This window comes from Strix uralensis, chromosome 3 (genome assembly GCF_047716275.1).
Source record: "Strix uralensis isolate ZFMK-TIS-50842 chromosome 3, bStrUra1, whole genome shotgun sequence".
In the NCBI taxonomy this organism is placed as follows: domain Eukaryota; kingdom Metazoa; phylum Chordata; class Aves; order Strigiformes; family Strigidae; genus Strix; species Strix uralensis.
In genome coordinates this window covers 4,352,612-4,372,012 of record NC_133974.1, presented here as the reverse complement: position 1 = coordinate 4,372,012, position 19,401 = coordinate 4,352,612, and the positions used below count along the sequence as shown (strand labels likewise).

At 52.6% G+C, this 19,401-nt stretch overlaps 1 protein-coding gene across 1 annotated transcript; it reads right to left on the bottom strand.

The window, feature by feature from the left end:
* Positions 1 to 1,835: 1,835 nt before the first annotated feature.
* On the bottom strand, positions 1,836 to 15,413 carry MCM3 (minichromosome maintenance complex component 3). The gene is made up of 17 exons (XM_074861359.1): positions 15,151 to 15,413; positions 14,303 to 14,415; positions 12,329 to 12,537; positions 11,031 to 11,161; positions 10,112 to 10,350; positions 8,785 to 8,893; positions 7,937 to 8,090; positions 7,272 to 7,403; positions 6,625 to 6,833; positions 5,940 to 6,114; positions 5,644 to 5,770; positions 5,166 to 5,316; positions 4,858 to 4,998; positions 4,530 to 4,636; positions 3,984 to 4,066; positions 2,761 to 2,836; positions 1,836 to 2,509 (listed from the first exon to the last, which is right to left on the bottom strand). Exons 1-17 carry the CDS (start codon positions 15,226 to 15,228, stop codon positions 2,311 to 2,313), a joined length of 2,433 nt encoding a protein of 810 aa, XP_074717460.1. The 5' UTR covers positions 15,229 to 15,413; the 3' UTR covers positions 1,836 to 2,310.
* Positions 15,414 to 19,401: the final 3,988 nt, after the last annotated feature.

Genomic DNA, 19,401 nt, shown 5'->3' with positions numbered 1-19,401 from the left:
TTTACCTACCCTGGAGCTCCTCCTGGTGTCTTGTCATGGGAAATACAGTATTAGCAGTTCCCCAGCTGTAAGGACAGGGAAAACTCAAAGACCTCAGCCAAAAGAGAAAAGGAGATGGCTCCAAAAAGCCACTCTTGCCAAGTGCCCTCACTGCTCCCTGCTGTGACCTGGGAAGAGAAACAGCCTCCGAAAGTCAGAGTGGGGAGAGGGGAAGCTGATGACAGTATCCGCACTCCTGCAAGGCAACGTCAGAGCAGCAGAAATTACTGGGGAACTTTTTATAAACACCCAGGCACCTTTCCAGAAGAAAAAAATTGGTTCCTTTGCCCATGAATAAGTCGGTAAGAAAACACCACCTCCACCCTGAAAAAGGCACCTGGGTACATTTGACCCATCGCTCCCACCCAGGGGCTTTGCAGCGAGGAGCCACCACGGTGGTGGCCATGGAGGAGCAGAGCGTGCTGGCTCTGCTTCCCTCCCCATACCACAAAGCTCAGGACCGAAGATGTGCAATAAAACCAGAGACAGAACAGCTCTGACCATCTGTGTGTTTAACTCACCTTCACCAAACTTTGCAGTTTTACAAGCCAGACGCTGGCCATAGGTCTGAAGTCACTCTGCAGAAGTGCAATACATCCAGCCAGAGACCTTTAGGAAGTTGCAAACATGCAAAATCCCCTCCAGACCTGTAAACCTGCTGTCAGAGCTGTATTGGATGAGGGGAGCTCAGTAATCAGGTTTTTATAATTCAACTGGTCTGCCTTGCAGAAGGAAAATGGGGGTTTCCCCTCTCCCTGTGCAATACTACCAGATCCTCTTACATCACTGGGGTGTGTAGCTCCAGGTGGGCAGAGGCCACATAACTGCAGCAGGAGAGGCAGGAGCTGCCCACATTTATTACCCACCCCTAGGGGATGTCTGCAAGTGCCTGGTCTGCCAAGGCAAAGGCACCGTGGTGGGAAAGGAGATGCCCAACACCGTCCCTGAGGCCAAAGGGGCAGGCAGCTGCCTGAAGGCTTCCTGTAGCAGTGCAGGGTTGCATCCCCAGAAGGGGGAACAGTTTAAATCCAAGCAGCAAGCCATGGGGAAAACAGTACCTAGACATTTTTATTACTCAAAACATTTATTGCATCCAGAAACAAGGACACATGAACTGTGTGGTGCCTAGAGATGGGGAAGGACAACAGCAAAGAGCCTGTGCTCTTCAGGGTGTTCTCCTAAGCTTAACCTCAAACTCACCAGGACACACACATATAAAAAAAACACCCCAAAAAACCAAACAAACAAAAAAAAAACAGTTAAAAAGAATCCGAAACCTTCAGCAGCTCTGATATCACAGGCAGCCAAGACCAGTCTGACTGCAACTTGCTGGTTTCTAGGAACAGCCTTCTCTAAAGAGTTACTTATATGTTCCCAGAAGGCAAGATGGTTCAACAAATCCCCCAAAATCAAGGGAAGGCATTGTGGTTACTTTCCACAGGATGCAGGAAGATTTGCAGCAGGTCCTTGTAGCTTTGACCTTTCTTTGCTACAAGTTTCCTCCCATTTGTGGTGGTCCCATTATATTCACGTAAACACAATCCCAGGCCGAAGGCAGCAGCTGGAGACCAAACCTACCTGTGGCAGGGACACGTCCCCTGGGTAGTTCTGAGCATCCCAGGTCCTTCCCACCTGCTTGGGGCCAAAACTCCCAGCAGAGCTGTGAAATCTAGAAATCAAGTTGAGCCATGGGTGATGGAGCAGGTCAGGACTACACTTGTCCCCACCTGCATTACCAGAAATTGTCTTCCACAAGGTCGGGGTGGGGGGGGAAGGTTGGTCAGAGTCAACAGGACAAGCATTAGGCATCTTTACTTGTGAGACAAGCAAATCCAGACTATGTAATTGGGGAAAAAGGGGAAAAATAAAAGCTTCAACTAACAGTAGAGCCCCCAAATTACTTCTTAACCACCACGGCTATTGAATGTTGGACCCCTAAATCCAGATTTTATTCAAAGGCTGGAACTATCACCACCAAAGCTAAAAACAATACATTAAGAACATTGATAATTTGCACCTAAAATTTTCTTTCAGCTCCTTGCAGAAACATCTTCCTGAATACTCCAGTTTGAAGGCAGCAACAGTAAGAGCTTCCAGAGCTCCTGGCTTTTTCGGTGCCAGCAATGCACAGCGAGGAAGGACTATAAAGTGCACAGACTTGAGCTCCCACAAGTTCAGCTCAGCCACATGAAGCGTTCAGGAGAGAGTTGAATGCAAACACAGTCTCCAGGCTGAGAGTCCACAAGAACTTTGGTTATTCTGCCCAGAGGCTCAGATTAAGAAGATAATGTCATCGGACACCATGATCTGGTTGTCATCTTGCATGTGGGCCAGCGCCTCCTTCACTTCAGCCAGCGAGAAGGGCTCAGGGTTGTCACGGTTGATGGACTCCATCATGTTCTTCAGACCCACGGACTGGGCATGGGAAGCTTTGAAGACCTCCAGGAGAGCAGCCTTGAACGCTTTCAGCCTGGACAGGGAAGGCAAGAAGTAATCAGCTCTGGAGACATACACACAGACACACCCACGTCCTTCCCCTTCCTTCCCAGCCCAGGATGCCTCAGCCCTTCCCCATTACAGAAGCAGCATCCAGCAGGAAAGCAGAAACCAGAGCTGGGATCACCCGCCACAGACGCATCTCCAGCATCAGACAACAGCTTGGACACACCAGGGTGAGGTGGGACACACAGGGACAGATGCCTCCTCCAAGCTCCCACTCACCTTGGCTCAGGCAGCTCCAGCTTCTTTGCTTCGCCAGCAGCCGAGGCTTCGGGTGTCTTCGGAGTATGTGCCTGGACTGGAGCAGAAGGAAGAGTTACCTTCAACCTGCCTGGTGACCAAGCACACAGAGAGCAAAAGCACTTGGCCTTAGGATGCGGTGGGTGATGCCAAACTCCCTCCCAATGTTGTTACTTCTGCAGCAGTTTGGAAGTGAGCTTCAACAAGGCCAAGTGCCAGGTCCTGCACTTGGGCCACAACAACTCCCTGCATGGCTACAGGCTTGGGGAGGTGTGGCTGGAGAGCTGTGTGGAAGGATCTGGGGGTTCTCATTGACAAGCAGCTGAACAGGAGCCGGCAGTGTGCCCAGGTGGCCAAGAAAGCCAACGGCATCCTGGCTTGTGTTAGAAATAGCGTGACCAGCAGAAGCAGGGAGGTGATAGTCCCCCTGTGCTCTGCACTGGTGAGGCCACACCTGGAGTGTTGTGTCCAGTTTTGGGCACCTCAATCCGAGAGAGATCTCGAGGGGCTGGAGGGAGTGCAGAGGAGGGCAACGAAGCTGGGGAAGGGCCTGGAGAATAAATCCTGTGAGGAGCGATGGAAGGAGCTGGGACTGTTCAGTGTGAGGAGGAGAAGGCTGAGGGGAGACCTCATCACTCTCTACAGCTCCCTGAAAGGACATTGTAGAGAGGTTGGTGCTGGTCTCTTCTCCCAGGGAATTAGTGACAGAACAAGAGGGAACGGCTTTAAACTCCAACAGGGGAGGTTCAGACTGGACATGAGGAGAAAATGTTTCCCAGCAAGAGTGGTCAGAGAGTGGAATAGGCTGCCCAGGGAGAGGGTGGAGTCCCCATCCCTGGATGTGTTTAAGGGTTGTTTGGATGAGCTGTTGGGGGATGTGGTGTAGGGGAGAACTTTGTAGAGTCGGGCTGATGGTTGGACTCGATGATCCCAAGGGTCTTTTCCAACCTGAATGATTCTATGATTCTGTGATTCTATAAGTAGACAGAAAAAAAAAAAACCAAAACACTATCAGCAGTACTAACCCTCCTGTCCCACAGAGCCATGGAGGGTTTAAAAAAAAATTCATCTTGTGGGGCTGAATGGTGCCACACTATGCCAGGGACCTTGAGTGACTCGCTGCCCCCCAGGGTGTGCAGAACTATCAGGGCAGAAGGCAGCAGCATCCTCGGGAGCCAGGTGCCACCGAAACCCCAGGGACTCACCCTCCGGCATCTCCTCCTCAGCGTCACTGAAGTCATACGGGTCGTAAGAGTCCCCCTCGCCTCCTGTGCGTGCCTTCTTTCTCCTGGGTGGAGGAAGAAGAGGTCACCCCTGCTCCAGCCAAACTGCAGACCTCAGGACCACCCCCCAAACCCTGAGCTGCTGGAGGCATCTGTCCAAGACCACGCAGGGTACCTGTGGGTAGAGCCACAAAGCCCTGCCCCTGGCACGGGACCCAAGCCAGCACCAGCCCCAAGGGTGGTAGACAGTCACAGGATCACAGAAGGGTTTGGGTTGGATCACCTAGTCCAGCCCCCCTGCCATGGTCAGGGACACCTTCCACTAGCCCAGGTTGCCCAAAGCCCCGTCCAACCTGGCCTTGAACCCCTCCAGGGAGGGGGCAGCCACAGCTTCTGTGGGCAACCTGTGCCAGGGTCTCACTACCCTCATCATTTCTTTCCCCAAGGCCAGAGCTGCCCGCTGTGAGCTCAGAAGAGGCTGGTGCCCCTTGCATGACATCTCACCCTGCTCCTTGCTCCAGCTCCTACCTCCTCGTCCTGCCCTCCTCCTTGGGCTGCGACTCCTCATCCTCCTCCTTCTCAGTCTCCGAGTCATCCTCCGCTTGCTTTCTGCGCTTCTTCTCCTTCTCCAGCACCTGCAGGGCAAAGACAGGATGGACTCTGCCCGCTTCTCCACTCAAGCTGCTTTTAGGGGACCAATCCCAAGGGACCAAGATCCCACCATGGTGGCCTCATCCCACACTATCACCAGGAAAGAACCCCACCAGTAGCCTGGGGTGCTCAGCCTGCACCAAACCCAACCCTTCCCATGACAATTTTAGGACTCCCCAGGAGCCAAGGGACACCTTCCCCCCACCTTTTTGAAGTAGGCAAACTGCACCAGCTCCACAGCCGCCTCGGCGTCCTGCAGATCAACAGTTTTGTTCATCCTGGCCTTGGCGTGGGCCGTGGAGAGGCGGATCAGGGTCTCCAGGGTACGGGCCGTGACAGGGGAGGTCTGGGGGGACAAAGAGAGGCGTCTCTGCAAGGGTGACCCCCACCGCAGCATCCCACCTCCCTGAGAGGTGTCACGTCCAGGGTGGAAAACACCCATAAGGGGAGAGGGGAGCCTGTGCCTCAGTTTCCCTCCTCCTAGCCCAAGAGGGAGCTGCTCCTGGGGCTCACCCTGGCGATGTCTGAGTTTATCTGGCTCTGGCTGCGCAGGCGGGAGTACTCCTCCGCAATGTAGCTCGCCGACTCCTGGGTCAAGACGGGCTTAATCATCTTTGCCACGTGGATGTACTTCCTCATGAACTCCATGCTGACGATCTTCTCCCTGTGGGGAATCCATGCACACGTGTGTCCTCCAAGGTGGGGACAGGCAAAGGGTGTTTGCAGAAGTGGGCTTCCCACTTTTTATCCTTCGTGAGCATCCAGGCATGGGGGGAATTCCAGCTCCTGGAGATGCTCCCCACCTGCCTGGCATGAGAGATCAAGCCCAGAGCAGGGCTCCCTTGGCATCCTGCCCACATACCTCCCCGTGGACCATCTGGAGCATCACTGGCACCTGCCACCAGCCACTGCCTGGACACTCAAGCCAAACCCATCAACTCATAGTGCTGGAAACCCCCAGAGAGCTCCAGGGGACGTGGGATGGACTCACTTGCGGCGGTTGGGCCCGTGCAGGAGGTCGTCATGCTTCTCATACACTTGGAGCTCCTGTTCCTCCTCCTGCACGAAGTCGGGGTCCTCCGTAGCCAGGATCTCCACGGCGCTGCCCAGGGGCATGGCTGAAGAGGGTCACAGAGAACGGGCTTTTAGCCTCTGGAGCAACCTCCAAAAGCCACCAAAAGCAGTCCTCAATAAAGCCAAGGATGCTGAACCCAAAGAGCTGCCACCAAGGGGTGACAAGGGAGAACAGCACTGAGCAGCAGGAGGTTGCAGCTAAAAGCAACTCACCATCCCCATCCTGCTCATTGGGGTTGCGGTAGCGATGCATCCGCAGGACGTGGTCTGAGATCTCCCTGTCCTGCTCGGGGTCCATCTGGTCCAGCACGATGAAGAGCAGGTCAAAGCGGGAGAGCAAGGAGTCCTGCAGGCCAATGTTCTCCATGGGCGTCTTGTACTGGTCATACTGCAAGAGGACGATAAAGGGGTTACGAGAAACCCTCGTGGGCCAGTCTTGGCTGCCAGGAAGGCTGGGAGGACCAGGCCTTAAAGGATGGATACCCAGGCAGCTGGACACCACACTAAACTCAGCTTACTGCAGCAGTAAGGCTTCTTTTCCCTATCTGGAAGGTGGGCGTAGCTCTTATTTCTAAGGAAAACACGTATTTTTTGTGATCCCAGATTAGATACCAAGACTGAGGTTGTTGACAAGGTTGAGGATCCACTAGGCTGCCCTGAGACACCCAGGCAGAACTGAAACAGGGTAAGAAACCTGAGCCCTCCTCTCCTCCAGGAGGGACACGAACAGAAACAGTGACCAAACTAACCACGTCTTCACTGCCCCATGGATCCCAGTCCCAGCAAGAACCAAGTCATTGGTTTTGGGGATCTTTTGGGTTTTACCAGCTGCCTCCTCCACCAAGACGGCTCCCAGCACCCTTCCCCATGGAGGGGACCAGCAAACACCAGCACTCACCCGGCCATAGACGGGGTTGGCCGCCGCCAGGACGCTGCAGCGGGAGTTGAGGCGGGCGTGGATGCCAGCCTTGGCGATGGTGACGCGGCCCTGCTCCATCACCTCGTGGATGGCCGTGCGGTCAATGTCAGACATCTTGTCGAACTCATCAATGCACACCACTCCCCGGTCAGCCAACACCATGGCCCCTGCTTCCAGGCGCCGTTCGCCTGTGATGGGGTGGGAGAAAAAGAGGGTCGACCACCATTCAACAGCCCCCCACATCTCATGCCCTGTCCCTCCACCGCAGCACCAACCCCTGTGTCCAGGCTAAGCCTCAAAGAACACCAGCACCCTTCAGGGTTGCCCATCTCCTACCCAACTGGACAGAAGGAGGACATTTAGGATGAGGAGCAAGCCCACGAGGAAGACAACAAGACCCAGGCTGCTGCTAGCCCTCACCAAGCAGAAGAGGAATAGAGAAGACCACTGCCTAACAGAGGTGGAGAAAATACCCCTAAACACCATTGCCATAAAGCTTCTGGATGGAGCAAGTCCTGTGAGCATCACTGCAGAACAAACGGCAGCCCTGGATCTTGCAGAGTCTCTCCCAGGTATTAAGCATCATCCCTCTGAGAGCTCCCACCAGGAATCGGCCTGGTTCTCACCAGTTTCTTGGTCCGTGGTGACAGCAGCAGTCAAGCCAACGCCAGAGGAGCCTCTGCCAGTGGTGGGGATGGCGCGGGGCGCGGTGCTGAGCACGTACCGCAGCAGCTGAGACTTGGCAACAGAAGGATCTCCTGAAATGGGGAAGAGCACGTTCAGTTACCACACATCACCTGGATACTGTGTCCAGTTTGGGGCTCCTCAGTGCAGGGGTGTGGGGAAGGGGACAGAAACTAAGGTAATCAGATGATCTTCTCGCCCTCCTCAGTGACGCAATGGGAGGAAACAGAGATGAAGCTAGAGCTGAGAGGTGCACAGCGATGGGAACAGAGGCAATGGGGACAACTTGGAGCACAGGAAATCCCAATTGGATGGTAGAAAAGAAATCTCCTTGAGGGCGGTCAAACACGGGTATAGTGGCCCACAAGAGGTCACGGGATCCCATCCCTGGAGATGTTCAAAAGCAACAGGACAAGTACCAAAGCAACCTGGTCTACTAGTGACACTGGCTCTGTCCTGCGCACGTGCTTGGACCAGAGGCCACCAGAGGCCTCCAGAGGTCCCATCTAACCTCAATTACTCTATGAAACTAAGCCCAGAAAAATGCTCCTTTATCTCACCCCCCAACAACACCAACTGAGGGTGACGCTGCCTAGCCTTTCCAGACCTATCAGCAAGATGTTGATGTCTCCTCGGATGCGGCTCCCATTCTCCAGGACCTTCTCCACCCCTCCAAGCAGCATGCAGAGAAGGGCCTTCTTGATGTACTCATGTCCATGGATGCTGGGAGCCAGGGATCTCGCCAGCTGGTCAAAGATATCCTAAGGCAGAAGAGGCAAAGCACGGCCTATCAGATGGACTGTAGCAAATAAGAGCAAGGAGCAATGCTCCACAAATCCATTTCAACACTAAAAATGAGCTTATTCCAATCACAGAATCCCATGGATGAAGGTTATTTAGAAAGGAAAAGACCATTTGCCAGAGTTTTCTTTCAATGGGACTCTGAAGTACTAGACCACCCTGTCACAGTCACCCAGTCACTGGAAGCAGCAAGCCCTGTGAGAGCAAGGCTTTCTCCTCTCCACACTGTGAAGCAAAGGTTCTGAGCATAAGACCAGGTTGGGGAAGACCTGGTTTTGGGTGTGGAGAAGAGAGAGGTGTTTCTCCTGCAGGGGAAATCCTCTAGCAACCAGCTGGCAGGGTCAGGACACACACAACACAGACAAATCTGTGTCTCAACAGCCATGCACAGCCGAGCTGCCAGCGGGCAGGAAGGATACTCTGCTAGCAGTACAGAAGCAGCCACAAAAAAAAAAAAACACCAAACAGTACCTCATCAAAACCTAAGCACAAAATACAAAGAAAGTGAGCAGAAAATCCAGCAACATTGCTAAGAGGGTTGAAGAGTTACTTGCAATGCAAGAAGACACCTCCTTAGCCACATGCCAAGCCTTAAAGCTGCTCTAGCTGAAACCTCATGCGCTGACACAAGCCTGCCTTCTGGATATTAAATACCTTGGAGCGACTCTTGCTGAATCTCTTGATCTTGGCCACGTCAGCAGCAGAGTAGAGAGGCCGGACATCTTTACTCATCTGCTTCACATGGCAGGCAATGAGGATAGTCCTGGAGAAGGGACACAGCCATGATCAGGTCTGCAAAGCCCACAGAGTCTGCAGGTCACAGCAACAACACAGCAGAAACTTCCACAGGGTCATCATTTGCTCTACAAAGTCCTGGAGGGAGCTGGAAAGGTTCAAGAGCTGTAGCCCCTTCTATCTGACTGCACTGGGCCATCAATGGAGCATCTTTAAGAGCATCCAACACCCTCTGTGCACAGCTGGAGCTCACAGCTACACACTGTGTTAAGCAAGGTGCAAATCACTTCCAAGTGATTTCACAGAATCATCTCGGTTGGAAAAGACCTTGAAGATCATCCAGTCCAACCATTAACCTCACACTGACCGTTCTCAACTCCACCAGATCCCTCAGCACTGGGTCAACCCAACTCTTCAACCCCTCCAGGGATGGGGACTCCACCACTGCCCGGGGCAGCCCATTCCAACGCCCAACAACCCCTTCTGGAAAGAAATGTTTCCTAATATCTAGTCTGAACCTTCCCTGGCACAGCTTGAGGCCATTCCCTCTTGTTCTATCGCTTGTTCCTTGGTTCAAGAGACTCATCCCCAGCTCTCTGCAACCTCCTTTCAGGGAGTTGTAGAGGGCGATGAGGTCTCCCCTCAGCCTCCTCTTCTCCAGACTACATCTCCCCAGTTCCCTCAGCCGCTCCCCATCAGACCTATGCTCCAGACCCTGCACCAGCTCCGTTGCCCTTCTCTGGACACGCTCGAGTCATTCAATGGCCTTTTTGTAGTGAGGGGCCCAAAACTGAACACAGTAATCGAGATGCAGCCTCACCAGTGCCGAGTACAGGGGTAAGATCCCTTCCCTGTCCCTGCTGGCCACGCTATTTCTGATGCAAGCCAGGATACCATTGGCCTTCTTGGCCACCTGGGCACACTGCTGGCTCATGTTCAGCCAGCTGTCAATCAACACCCCCAGGTCCCTCTCTGACTGGCAGCTCTCCAGCCACTCCTCCCCAAGCCTGTAGCGCTGCTGGGGGTTGTTGTGGCCCAAGTGCAGCACCCGGCATTTGGCCTTATTGAAACTCCTACATTTGGCCTCAGCCCATCACTCCAGTCTGTCCAGGTCTCTCTGTAGATTTAAGCCAATGTTTGACCCAGCACTGTGATGGCCACCTGCCTGCCCTACACCTCATCTTCCAGCGATGTGACCCGACTAAAAAGGGTGGGAGGGCCAAAGTGAAGACAAAAGAAGGCTCACCTGAAAGTCCCTGAAGTGTAACCCCCCTTCTTTCCTGGCAAGCAGCGGTACGTTCCCACCACCTGGATGCGGTCCCCAGGCTTCACCTTGTCCACCAGGTCATCATCCAGAACGACATCCACTGAGCGTGGCAGCTGCCCTGCTGGTGCCTTCTCGGGCATCTCCTGGATGGTGATGGTCTGATGGTCCTTGTAGACCGAAAGCCCAAACTCTGTCTCCAGGGGGTTATTCTCTTCATCCTAGAGGAAGAACCCCAATAAAAAGACTAGCACCATTTTTCAGGAGAACAGGGAGAAGAGGTGGGTCAGCTGAGCAGTGGGAAGACAGGCTGCATCACCCACCATACACAAGACTGCTGGAAAGAGCTTCTTTATCAGCTCCACAGCTCCACAGCCACCCCCCCCAGTCTAAAGTTGCCAACACCCACCACTGCTGGTACTTTAGGTCTGCCAAACCCTGTCCATACCGCAGTCAATGGTGACACACCACCCATGCAGCAGGCTGTGAGCACAATGGAAACAAAGCTCAGGTCAACCTTCCTCTGTTCCCAAACACGGGGCAAACCCTCCACCCAAGGGTGTGTACACCTTCCAGGACAGCACAGGCATGCCCACGCTGAGTCCCAGGAGCAACAAGACTGGCTGAGAAGCCTCCAAGAAACCATGTTACAGCAGAACCAAGATCATAACCAACATCTGAACTAGCAGGTCTGGTGGCCTTGTGTCCAACAGTGACTTTCTTCACATGTTCCCAGCAGCTCTCTGGGACTTTCACACGTGCAATGTGTCTTCTTTCTACTTTATGGGCTACGTTGCCAGAGGGAGAAGGGATGCACTGGGATTTGAGCCCTGGGCTCAGAGCTGGCACATTCTCCCCAGAGGAACCTGCTGATGCTTCCCACAAGGCAACTTCACCTCACCTTTGTAGGGTAGACAGAGCTGGATGGGAAAGCATCCAAGGAGGTCATGTCTGTGTATCGGCGTTCAATAGTCTTCTTGGTAGCTGGGCAATAATGGACACTCCGGACAATCTTCGGACGAACCAGAGAGCCTGAGGTTGGAAGAAAGAGGAGTTAAGGGCAGGGATGTCCCACCCCTCTGTCAGGACAGCCCCCAGCTGGGTCTCCAACGCTAAAATACACTTGGGACACAACCCGCTGTCAACCATGGCCAGGATCTGCTGAGCTCAAAGACCATCCCAACACTCAAGACCTTCTGCCAAACCCCCTGTTCCCTCTTGAAGTGCTAAGGCTTGGACAACAGGCCCAAGCCAGAGTTGACCTATAGATGAATCCTGTATATTTTATAACTGATAACCATTGTGCTAGTAGGTATTGTACCAGGTTATAACAAACCACCTATGCTGATGTAAAAAGTGCTAAAGTGTTGAAATACTGAAGCCTGAACAACGGGCCCCGAGCCGAAGCTGCTAACTTAGTATGTAATCATTAACAAAATCTGTAAACTCACCAGCGAAAGATGCAGCTTAGACAGAATATAATCAGTAGTGAGGATGAAAGTCTGAGAGAATGTATCCAACTTTCCTTTCTCAGCCTTGTTCAAGGCTGAGAATCCAATTATTCAGCCTTGTTGGAAACTCCCTTGGTTTCCCCCCTCCACGAGCCCTGGCCAGGCTTTGGGTAGAATCCAACAGAGAATGAAACCAGAAATTTTCTGCTCAAAACAAAGGTGCCAGTTATTCTGGCTTGCTGAGTTTTGGTACATAAGGCTGGACCTGCTTGCAGCGACTTTGGATGCCTCACCTACAGGCAGACACACCATGTAGGACTTCCCACTTGCCAGGAAAGGCTCTCCAAATCCTCACTGTAACCAGGGCTCCCCAGCGCCTGCGGATCTAGATGATGGTAATGGGTGCAAGTGGTGATGTATCTTTCTTAATCACTATTCTCACTCTCATGTAGTAATGTTTTCATGCATTACCCTGTATTTTCCTATTTGTTGCTTTAGGTGCACTATTCTGTCTTTTCTTACTGCATGTTTTCTGTATTACTCTGTTACATTATTTAGTTATCACTAGTAAAATACACCTACTCTTTTCACTCTGGTGTCTGAGTTTAATTGGTATCCTTAATCAGCAAAACACCTCTGCCCAGGTTGCCAGGATGTACCACAGCTCCTGGTGGGACTCCAGCATCTCCGTAGCAAACACCTGGACCCACCACCCCCAAAAAGCCCCTGGGTTGGCCACCAGTCTCACATTTTGTCACGATGCCCTCCACACAGACAATGCAGCTGAGGAAACAGGCCGTCAGCGTCCGCGGTGACACATGCTTGGAGCCGAAGCTGCCCTCCAGTCCAATGTAGAAGTCCTCGTACTGCTTGGCGTAGGTGGCATCGACCGAGGCAACGAAATCCTTCAGGGCACGCTGGAAGGCGATCAGCTCCTCAAAGGCATTGCTCAAGAGCCTGCAACAGAGGGAGGTGATGATGTGGACCCATTAGACTGTGACAGGTGCACCCACCCAATGAAAATAAGGCTTCTTGGTTGCTGAAGTGTAGCAGCTCCTGACTGCCTTTGCTTTCGGGGCTTCACGGTAATTGGGGCCTTTGGCCAGTGGGAGCTGCTATTGACTACAGGTCAGATTCAGCCTGGGTATAAATGGAGTCCCCTGGGGCAGACACTCTGAGTTTGTCCCCTGGAGCAGCACGCTGCGGTCGAGGACTCTCCCCTTGGGTCGGGACACTGCCCAAGGAAACTCCTCGAGGTGACTTGGGTTGGGACGCTGCCCTGAGCAGGTCCTCGAGGTTGAGAGCCCTCATTGTTAGGTGAGTGATAGAGCGTTTTGGGTTGTCATTAAACCCTAGGAAGTTGTTCTGTTCTCCTCTCACAGACATTCGAACCTGTAGTTTGTGGAGGGCTAGTTAATTGTGTTAATAATAAATTTTTAATTTTTGGTGGTTGGTTGTTTATATGAGAGCCTCCGTAACACGGACCCTTCTGCCTTCCTTCTCAACACTTTTCCCATGCCTCCATGTGTTCCATGAGTTTACTAGGAGCAAGAGGCAAAAAAACCCCCAAAGCTCATCATAGCTCTGTGTCAGGTCCACTGCCACTAACAGCCAGGAGCTGAACAAATTCAACCACAGATGAAAGCCGCACATGTCCCTGAGCAGATTGGCAAGCCTGGTCCAAAATATCCCCAAGCATCCTAAAAAAGGAGATGATTTACATCGTGCGATTAATCCCAGCTTGCTGCAAATCATTTTTGCCAAAACAAGGGTTTTCAAGCCAAGTGCAAGGTCCTGCACATGAGTCAGGGCAATCCAAAGCATAAATACAGGCTGGGTGATGAGTGGATGGAGAGCAGCCCTGCAGAGAAGGAATTGGGGGTATTAGTGGATGAAAACTGACTGTGAGCCAGCAATGTGCACTCACAGCCCAGAAATCCAGAGTGTCCTGGGCTGCATCCAGAGCAGTGTGGCCAGCAGGTCGAGGGAGGGGATTCTCCCCCCTCTACTCTGCTCTCATGAGACCTCCCTGCAGTGCTGTGTCCAGCTCTGGGTGCACCAACATCAGAAGGACATGGACCTGCTCAAGCGGGTCCAGAGGAGGCCACAAAGATGCTCGGGGGGCTGGAGCACCTCCCCTGTGAGGACAGGCTGAGAGAGTTGGGGGTGTTCAGCTGGAGAAGAGAAGGCTCCGGGGAGACCTTAGAGCGGCCTCCCAGGACTGAAAGGGGCTACAGGAAAGATGGGGAGGGACTCTTGATCAGGGAGTGCAGTGACAGGACAAGGGGTAATGGTTTTAAACTGAAAGAAGGTAGATTTAGATGAGATGTAAGGAAGAAATTCTTCCCTGTGAGGGTGGTGAGACACTGGCACAGGTTGCCCAGAGAAGCTGTGGCTGCCCCCTCCCTGGAAGGGTTCAAGGCCAGGTTGGACGGGGCTTTGGGCAACCTGGGCTAGTGGAAGGTGTCCCTGCCGTGGCAGGGGGGCTGGAACTAGATGATCTCTGAGATCCCTTCGAATCCAAACCAGTCTGTGATTCTATGACTTGGATGGGATGGGTGTCATGGGGGAAAAGAACAGATCAGCCTTTCACATGGGACCTGGTGCACAGGACAAGGTTTGGCCCTTCCTTGCCACAAAGAACGTGCAAAACCAAGGCTGGATCTCCGAAAGCCCACCCAAGGCAGGGTGCCAGAGGCAAACCCCACTGCCCCACACCCACCGGTTGGCTCTTTTCTCGTTCTTCCGCCGCAGGTCATTGATGCTGACGATGAGGCGATACTGGTTGTCACTGATCATGTCCCGGACTTTACTGTGATAAATCCCTTGGTCTTCCTGCAAGAAAGGGTGGGGGTAAAACACCCAAAAAACCCACTTGCTTTGCATGACCACCTCTCTGAGACATCCCCCATCCTGCAGAGCTCGACCCAACCAAGCCAGTGGTGGGGAGGGGGACAGGACACACACAGGGACCGGGTGCTCCCCAAACCCAGAATCACAAAAATATCTTGGTTGGAAAAGACCTTGAAGATCATCCAGTCCAACCATTAACCTCACACTGACTGTTCTCAACTCCACCAGATCCCTCAGCACTGGGTCAACCCGACTCTTCAACCACTCCAGGGATGGGGACTCCACCACTGCCCGGGGCAGCCCATTCCAACGCCCAACAACCCCTTCTGCAAAGAAATCCTTCCTAAGAGCCAGTCTGACCCTGCCCTGGCGCAGCTTGAGGCCATTCCCTCTTGTCCTGGCGCTGGTTCCTTGGCTCAAGAGACTCATCCCCCCTCTCTGCACCCTCCTGTCAGGGAGTTGTAGAGGGCCATGAGGTCTCCCCTCAGCCTCCTCTTCTCCAGACTAAACCCCCCCAGTTCCCTCAGCCGCTCCCCATCACACCTGTGCTCCAGACCCTGCACCAGCTCCGTTGCCCTTCTCTGGACACGCTCGAGTCATTCAATGGCCGTTTTGGAGTGCGGGGCCCAACCGCCGGGGCCTTGGGGGGAGGGATGGGGCGGGGGGGGAGGTATGCGGAATTCGCATCCCCCAGCGCATCCACGCTCCCGGCCTCACCTCATCGTCCAGGAAATCCAGGTAATCGCGCTGCGCCTCCCGCAGCTCCGCGTCCTCCAGCCCGCCCGCCGCCGCCATGTTGTCGGGGAGCCGGAGAGGGGTGGTGGGGGTCGCGCAGATGCCGCCGCCGCTGCGAGGGGTAAGCGGTGTGAGCCCAGGGGAGGGGAGCGGCCCCGGCCTGGCCCCGGCAGCACCCGCGATCCGGCCCGATACCGCCCAACAGCCGCCGCGCCCCTGCTTGGCGCCAAAACCGGAGCCTTTCCCGCCACCGCGCGGGAGTCCCGCCTCCCTCCCGCCCCGCGGCGCCTCTCATTGGTCAGAACCGCCCCGCGCCAGCCAATGGAGGAGCAGCGATAGCGTTCGCGGGAGGGACGCGTGACAGCACCAGCCAATCAGCGCGCGGAGAGGGCGGGAGGGACCTGCCTTCCCCGGATCTCGCGTGGGCTGCCGCGGCCGGGCGGGGGGTCCCGTCCCGGGGGTCCCAGTCACGGTACTGGGAGGTCACCGACCGGCTGAAAAGACCATTTTATTAATTTAAAAAAAAAAAAGGCAAAAATAAACAAACAAAAAAAACCCCACCCCACTTTTTATTTTTCTATTGCATTTTGGGGAGCTCCGTTTCTGGGTGGTTTTGCCCCAAAGCATACGGGCTGGGCGTCACTTTTCCCTTTTACGTGACCCAGCGCGAGTCCAGGAGTTTGGGGCTAAAGACAGAAAACCAGGTCCCATGGCGTTTGCAATGAAAAGGATCAATTTTGGATGTGTCCCCTGAGGGGTGTTGCAGGCAGAAATCACAGGAAAACGGAGGCAGCGGTGCCCCTCTGTACGGGGAAACCGGCCACTTCACGTTAAAAAATATTCTTAGTATCCCTTAAAAATCTTTATCTAAACTCTGTGTAAAAATAGAGAAAAATAATAAAAAAATAGACAACGCTATTTTGATCAGCAAGGCGTAGCAGGCACCCAAACTTGGCTTGTGTCCCCTGCATAATATTACAGCTCCAAGCAGTTTTCCCAGGGTTGGCAGTAAATATTCACCCGGGGCCTGCTGGGCTGTGCAAAACGCTGAGGCACAACCGTTGTCACTGCTCGGTCTCCCCAGAGCCGATTCGTGTTTCGGAAGAGGAGCAGGAAACGGCCCCTGCCCTGGTTCCCTTTTTCTGTTTGCGTTCCTGGACCAGATCCCTCTCGAATCACTGGAAATGTCACTGGTCACTGCTGTGGCTGGTTTAGGGTAAATAACGTGGCCTAAGTCCTGGGTATTTGTCATGCTTCTGCGAGATTTTCTCACGTCGTTCTACATCAAAGTTCAGATTTTCCTTCTCAGGTGTTTGGGCCCTCCTCTGTAATAGTTTGACAGAATATTAAATTTGGCGGGTCAGCAAGAATGAAGGATCTGTTTTCTTTCCTTTTTTTTTTTTCCTTTTTTCCTCCTTTTTTATTTTTATTTTTTCTTCTTTATTTTTTCTTTTGTTTTCCTTTTTTAAATCTTCCAGGCTGTCCTGCTAGCTCCAGAGCTGCTCTCCACAGCCGGAACAGCCTCCCTGCCTCTCCACACTCAGCAACACACATTTCTCTTCCCATGCTCCTCAAATCCACCCTTTCCCCTGATTTTCTGGAGATTCCTCATTTTCGTTGCAGCTGGCATGAGCGGGGGCAGCACGAGGAGTGGTGAAAAGCCTTTGGTGTGCCCCTGCCACACTCACAGGGTCATAGCAAGATATTTAAGTGGGCACCTCAGCCGTGAGGATATAAACTGGCTGGAGGAATCAGTCTGTTTAAGTCCCTAAAGGAAATATAATTTATTCTATGTAAGTTGTCAGAACCTGACATGAGATCTCACCTCTGAGAGAGTTTTTCTCTCTCTGCAGTAGACAGACTATTAAATCCAGCAATGAACACCATCTGCATGCTTTACTGCAGATAAAATATGGATAGAAAAAAATAAAATACGGGTTCAAAGCAACCTGTGAGTACAGCGGGCAGTGCACAGAGTGGAATTCAGAGACCTATATCTCGATCGCACATAGATCTCACCTGCATTTGGGTGGTCAAAATGAATCCCAGCCCATAAAAATGTCATAAATCGCTGCGGTGCTCCTCCTGCCAAGGACGGCAAGCTCTGTGTGAAGAGAGCTGGCAGGGACCCATCGCTCCTGACCGCAAGGTAACAAGAGTTAGGGATAAAAATAGCCACCCGTTGTTATTCATGATTGCTGCCGCGCTGTGGCCCTCGCCTGAATAATTAATTGGAGCAGGTTAGGCCAGGGAGGGCAAAGGGGTGAAGAGAGATGGAGAACGCTGGGATAACAGGCGAGGCAGATGCCTTCCCTGCCTTTTGGGATTCGCTAGGATGCCACCCAAGATCTCCAGGGATTCACCTCCCTGCCACATCCCAGCGGTTACAGGGTGGAGAGTGCAGCACAGGCTCACAGAGACATTCAGCGCCTCCTATCCACTGAAAAAAACAGGAATTAAGCACCTAAATACACAGAGGGCCAGGGCTGCAGAGCTTGTGGAGAAATAAAAGAATCACGAGTGGGTGCAGGAGTAACTTCATGGGTGAATTGCACACGAGGGGTGCTGGCCAGAACACCAGAGGGCATTTTCTCCTCCCTTCCTCATGTCTCTGTGTGGCATCATCCGCATGTGCAACTTGGTTTCTGAGATCCCTTTGTGGGTGATCCCGCCCAGACTGGGTATTTTTTTTTCCCTAATTTCAACTAAAAGTCAATTTTCAAGCTACAACTCAATTTGCAAGTTGCCATCTATTAGCTTTCCTGTATGCTGAGCAACCCTGTCTCACCCAGGGCAGAGGAGAGGCTTGTGGCTCATTCACAGCTCCAAAAATGGGGGGAGAGGACCCCAAATTCAATGGAGTGACACCTTATCATCAAGCAACACACTGGAGTTGAGGTTTCAAATATGTTTGTAATAAAATGGAAGGATAATAACATGGAATGAAATGTTTCGATTGAAAAAGATCACTTTTTATAATTGAAACAAGGTGGAGAAGCGAGACCAGCTATGAGACGTTTTTATCAGTGTAAATTTTAAGTTTTCCAAGGGATAAAAGGGGTTTGTTCTTGCTGGTGTGTCCTGCAGCTGCAGTTGCAGGAGCTGAACCCCAACCAGGGAATTTGCTCTCTCAAGAGGAGAGTCATCCTGACTCACCGTTCAGGACCACATGTGGATGACATATAACGCTGAAGGAACCCTTCTTAATCCTCTAATCTGACCTTTTCCCTAACACAGGCTGGAGAATTTCACCCAATCACATCTGCACCCAGCTCAGGCATTTCTGACATAAATTTTTTGAAGTATTTGCTATTCCCACGCACTCTGGTAAATCTTTAAACTGATCTAGCTCTTTTTTTTTTCTAGATCCAGAGAAAAAAAACACGGAAAACAACTATCAGTGCATATGAATGGAATTTCTTTACTTAAATGCACGGGGAGCTGCTGTTATCTCACCAGGAGAGCACAGTAAGTGGGTAAGAAGTTAAGACTCTGACCTTCAGCACGTTAGGATGGATCGTAGCCACCTTCTTGCTTCCCAGAGCAGGAGCCTGGCATATACGGGTCTGCTTTTCCTCCCAGATGCCACTAGCATGGTCTTAGCACAGCGATGGGAGCATAAAATCTTGTTGCAGTCCCGGTTCTGATGCACAGCTACCCCAGATCCTGCGGGTGATTCATTCTCTTCTCCTACTGTACAGAAGAAAAAGACAGCGATTAATAAAAAAAACAAAACAAACCCACACAGGCCATGCCTCCAAGCACAATGAAAAATTAATTCCCCCGGCAAATGAAACCAGAGGAGTGGCTGAATCAACAAAGCCCTGGAAAGCGCGACCGGGAGCGTGTCTGCGTAATGTGCCAACCCGACCACGTTTCCAGGGAGGTCCGAAGGGCCCAGATACAGATCGCCTGAGGTTTGGTGCTGCTATTTCGGTCTGCTCATCTGCTCTCATGAGTTCTGGCTGTTACTAAAGACAGTGACAGCTGGTTCCTTTTTTTTCCCTCCCCCCCCCCCCCCTCATTTTCTCCACCCCCAAGCCTGGAAATGACCCATCTCTACGCAAAGCATCATCACTTCTGCATCGGGATCTCCAGGTCACACTTGCAGCCACAGGGCAGGATCCACGGGTCACTTCAGCAAGCGATGTCCAGCTTTGGAAGATGGGAAGCTACAGCAATTCATATAAGCCACATCAGCAATCATCATCTGACTGTCATGATGGGCTCTCT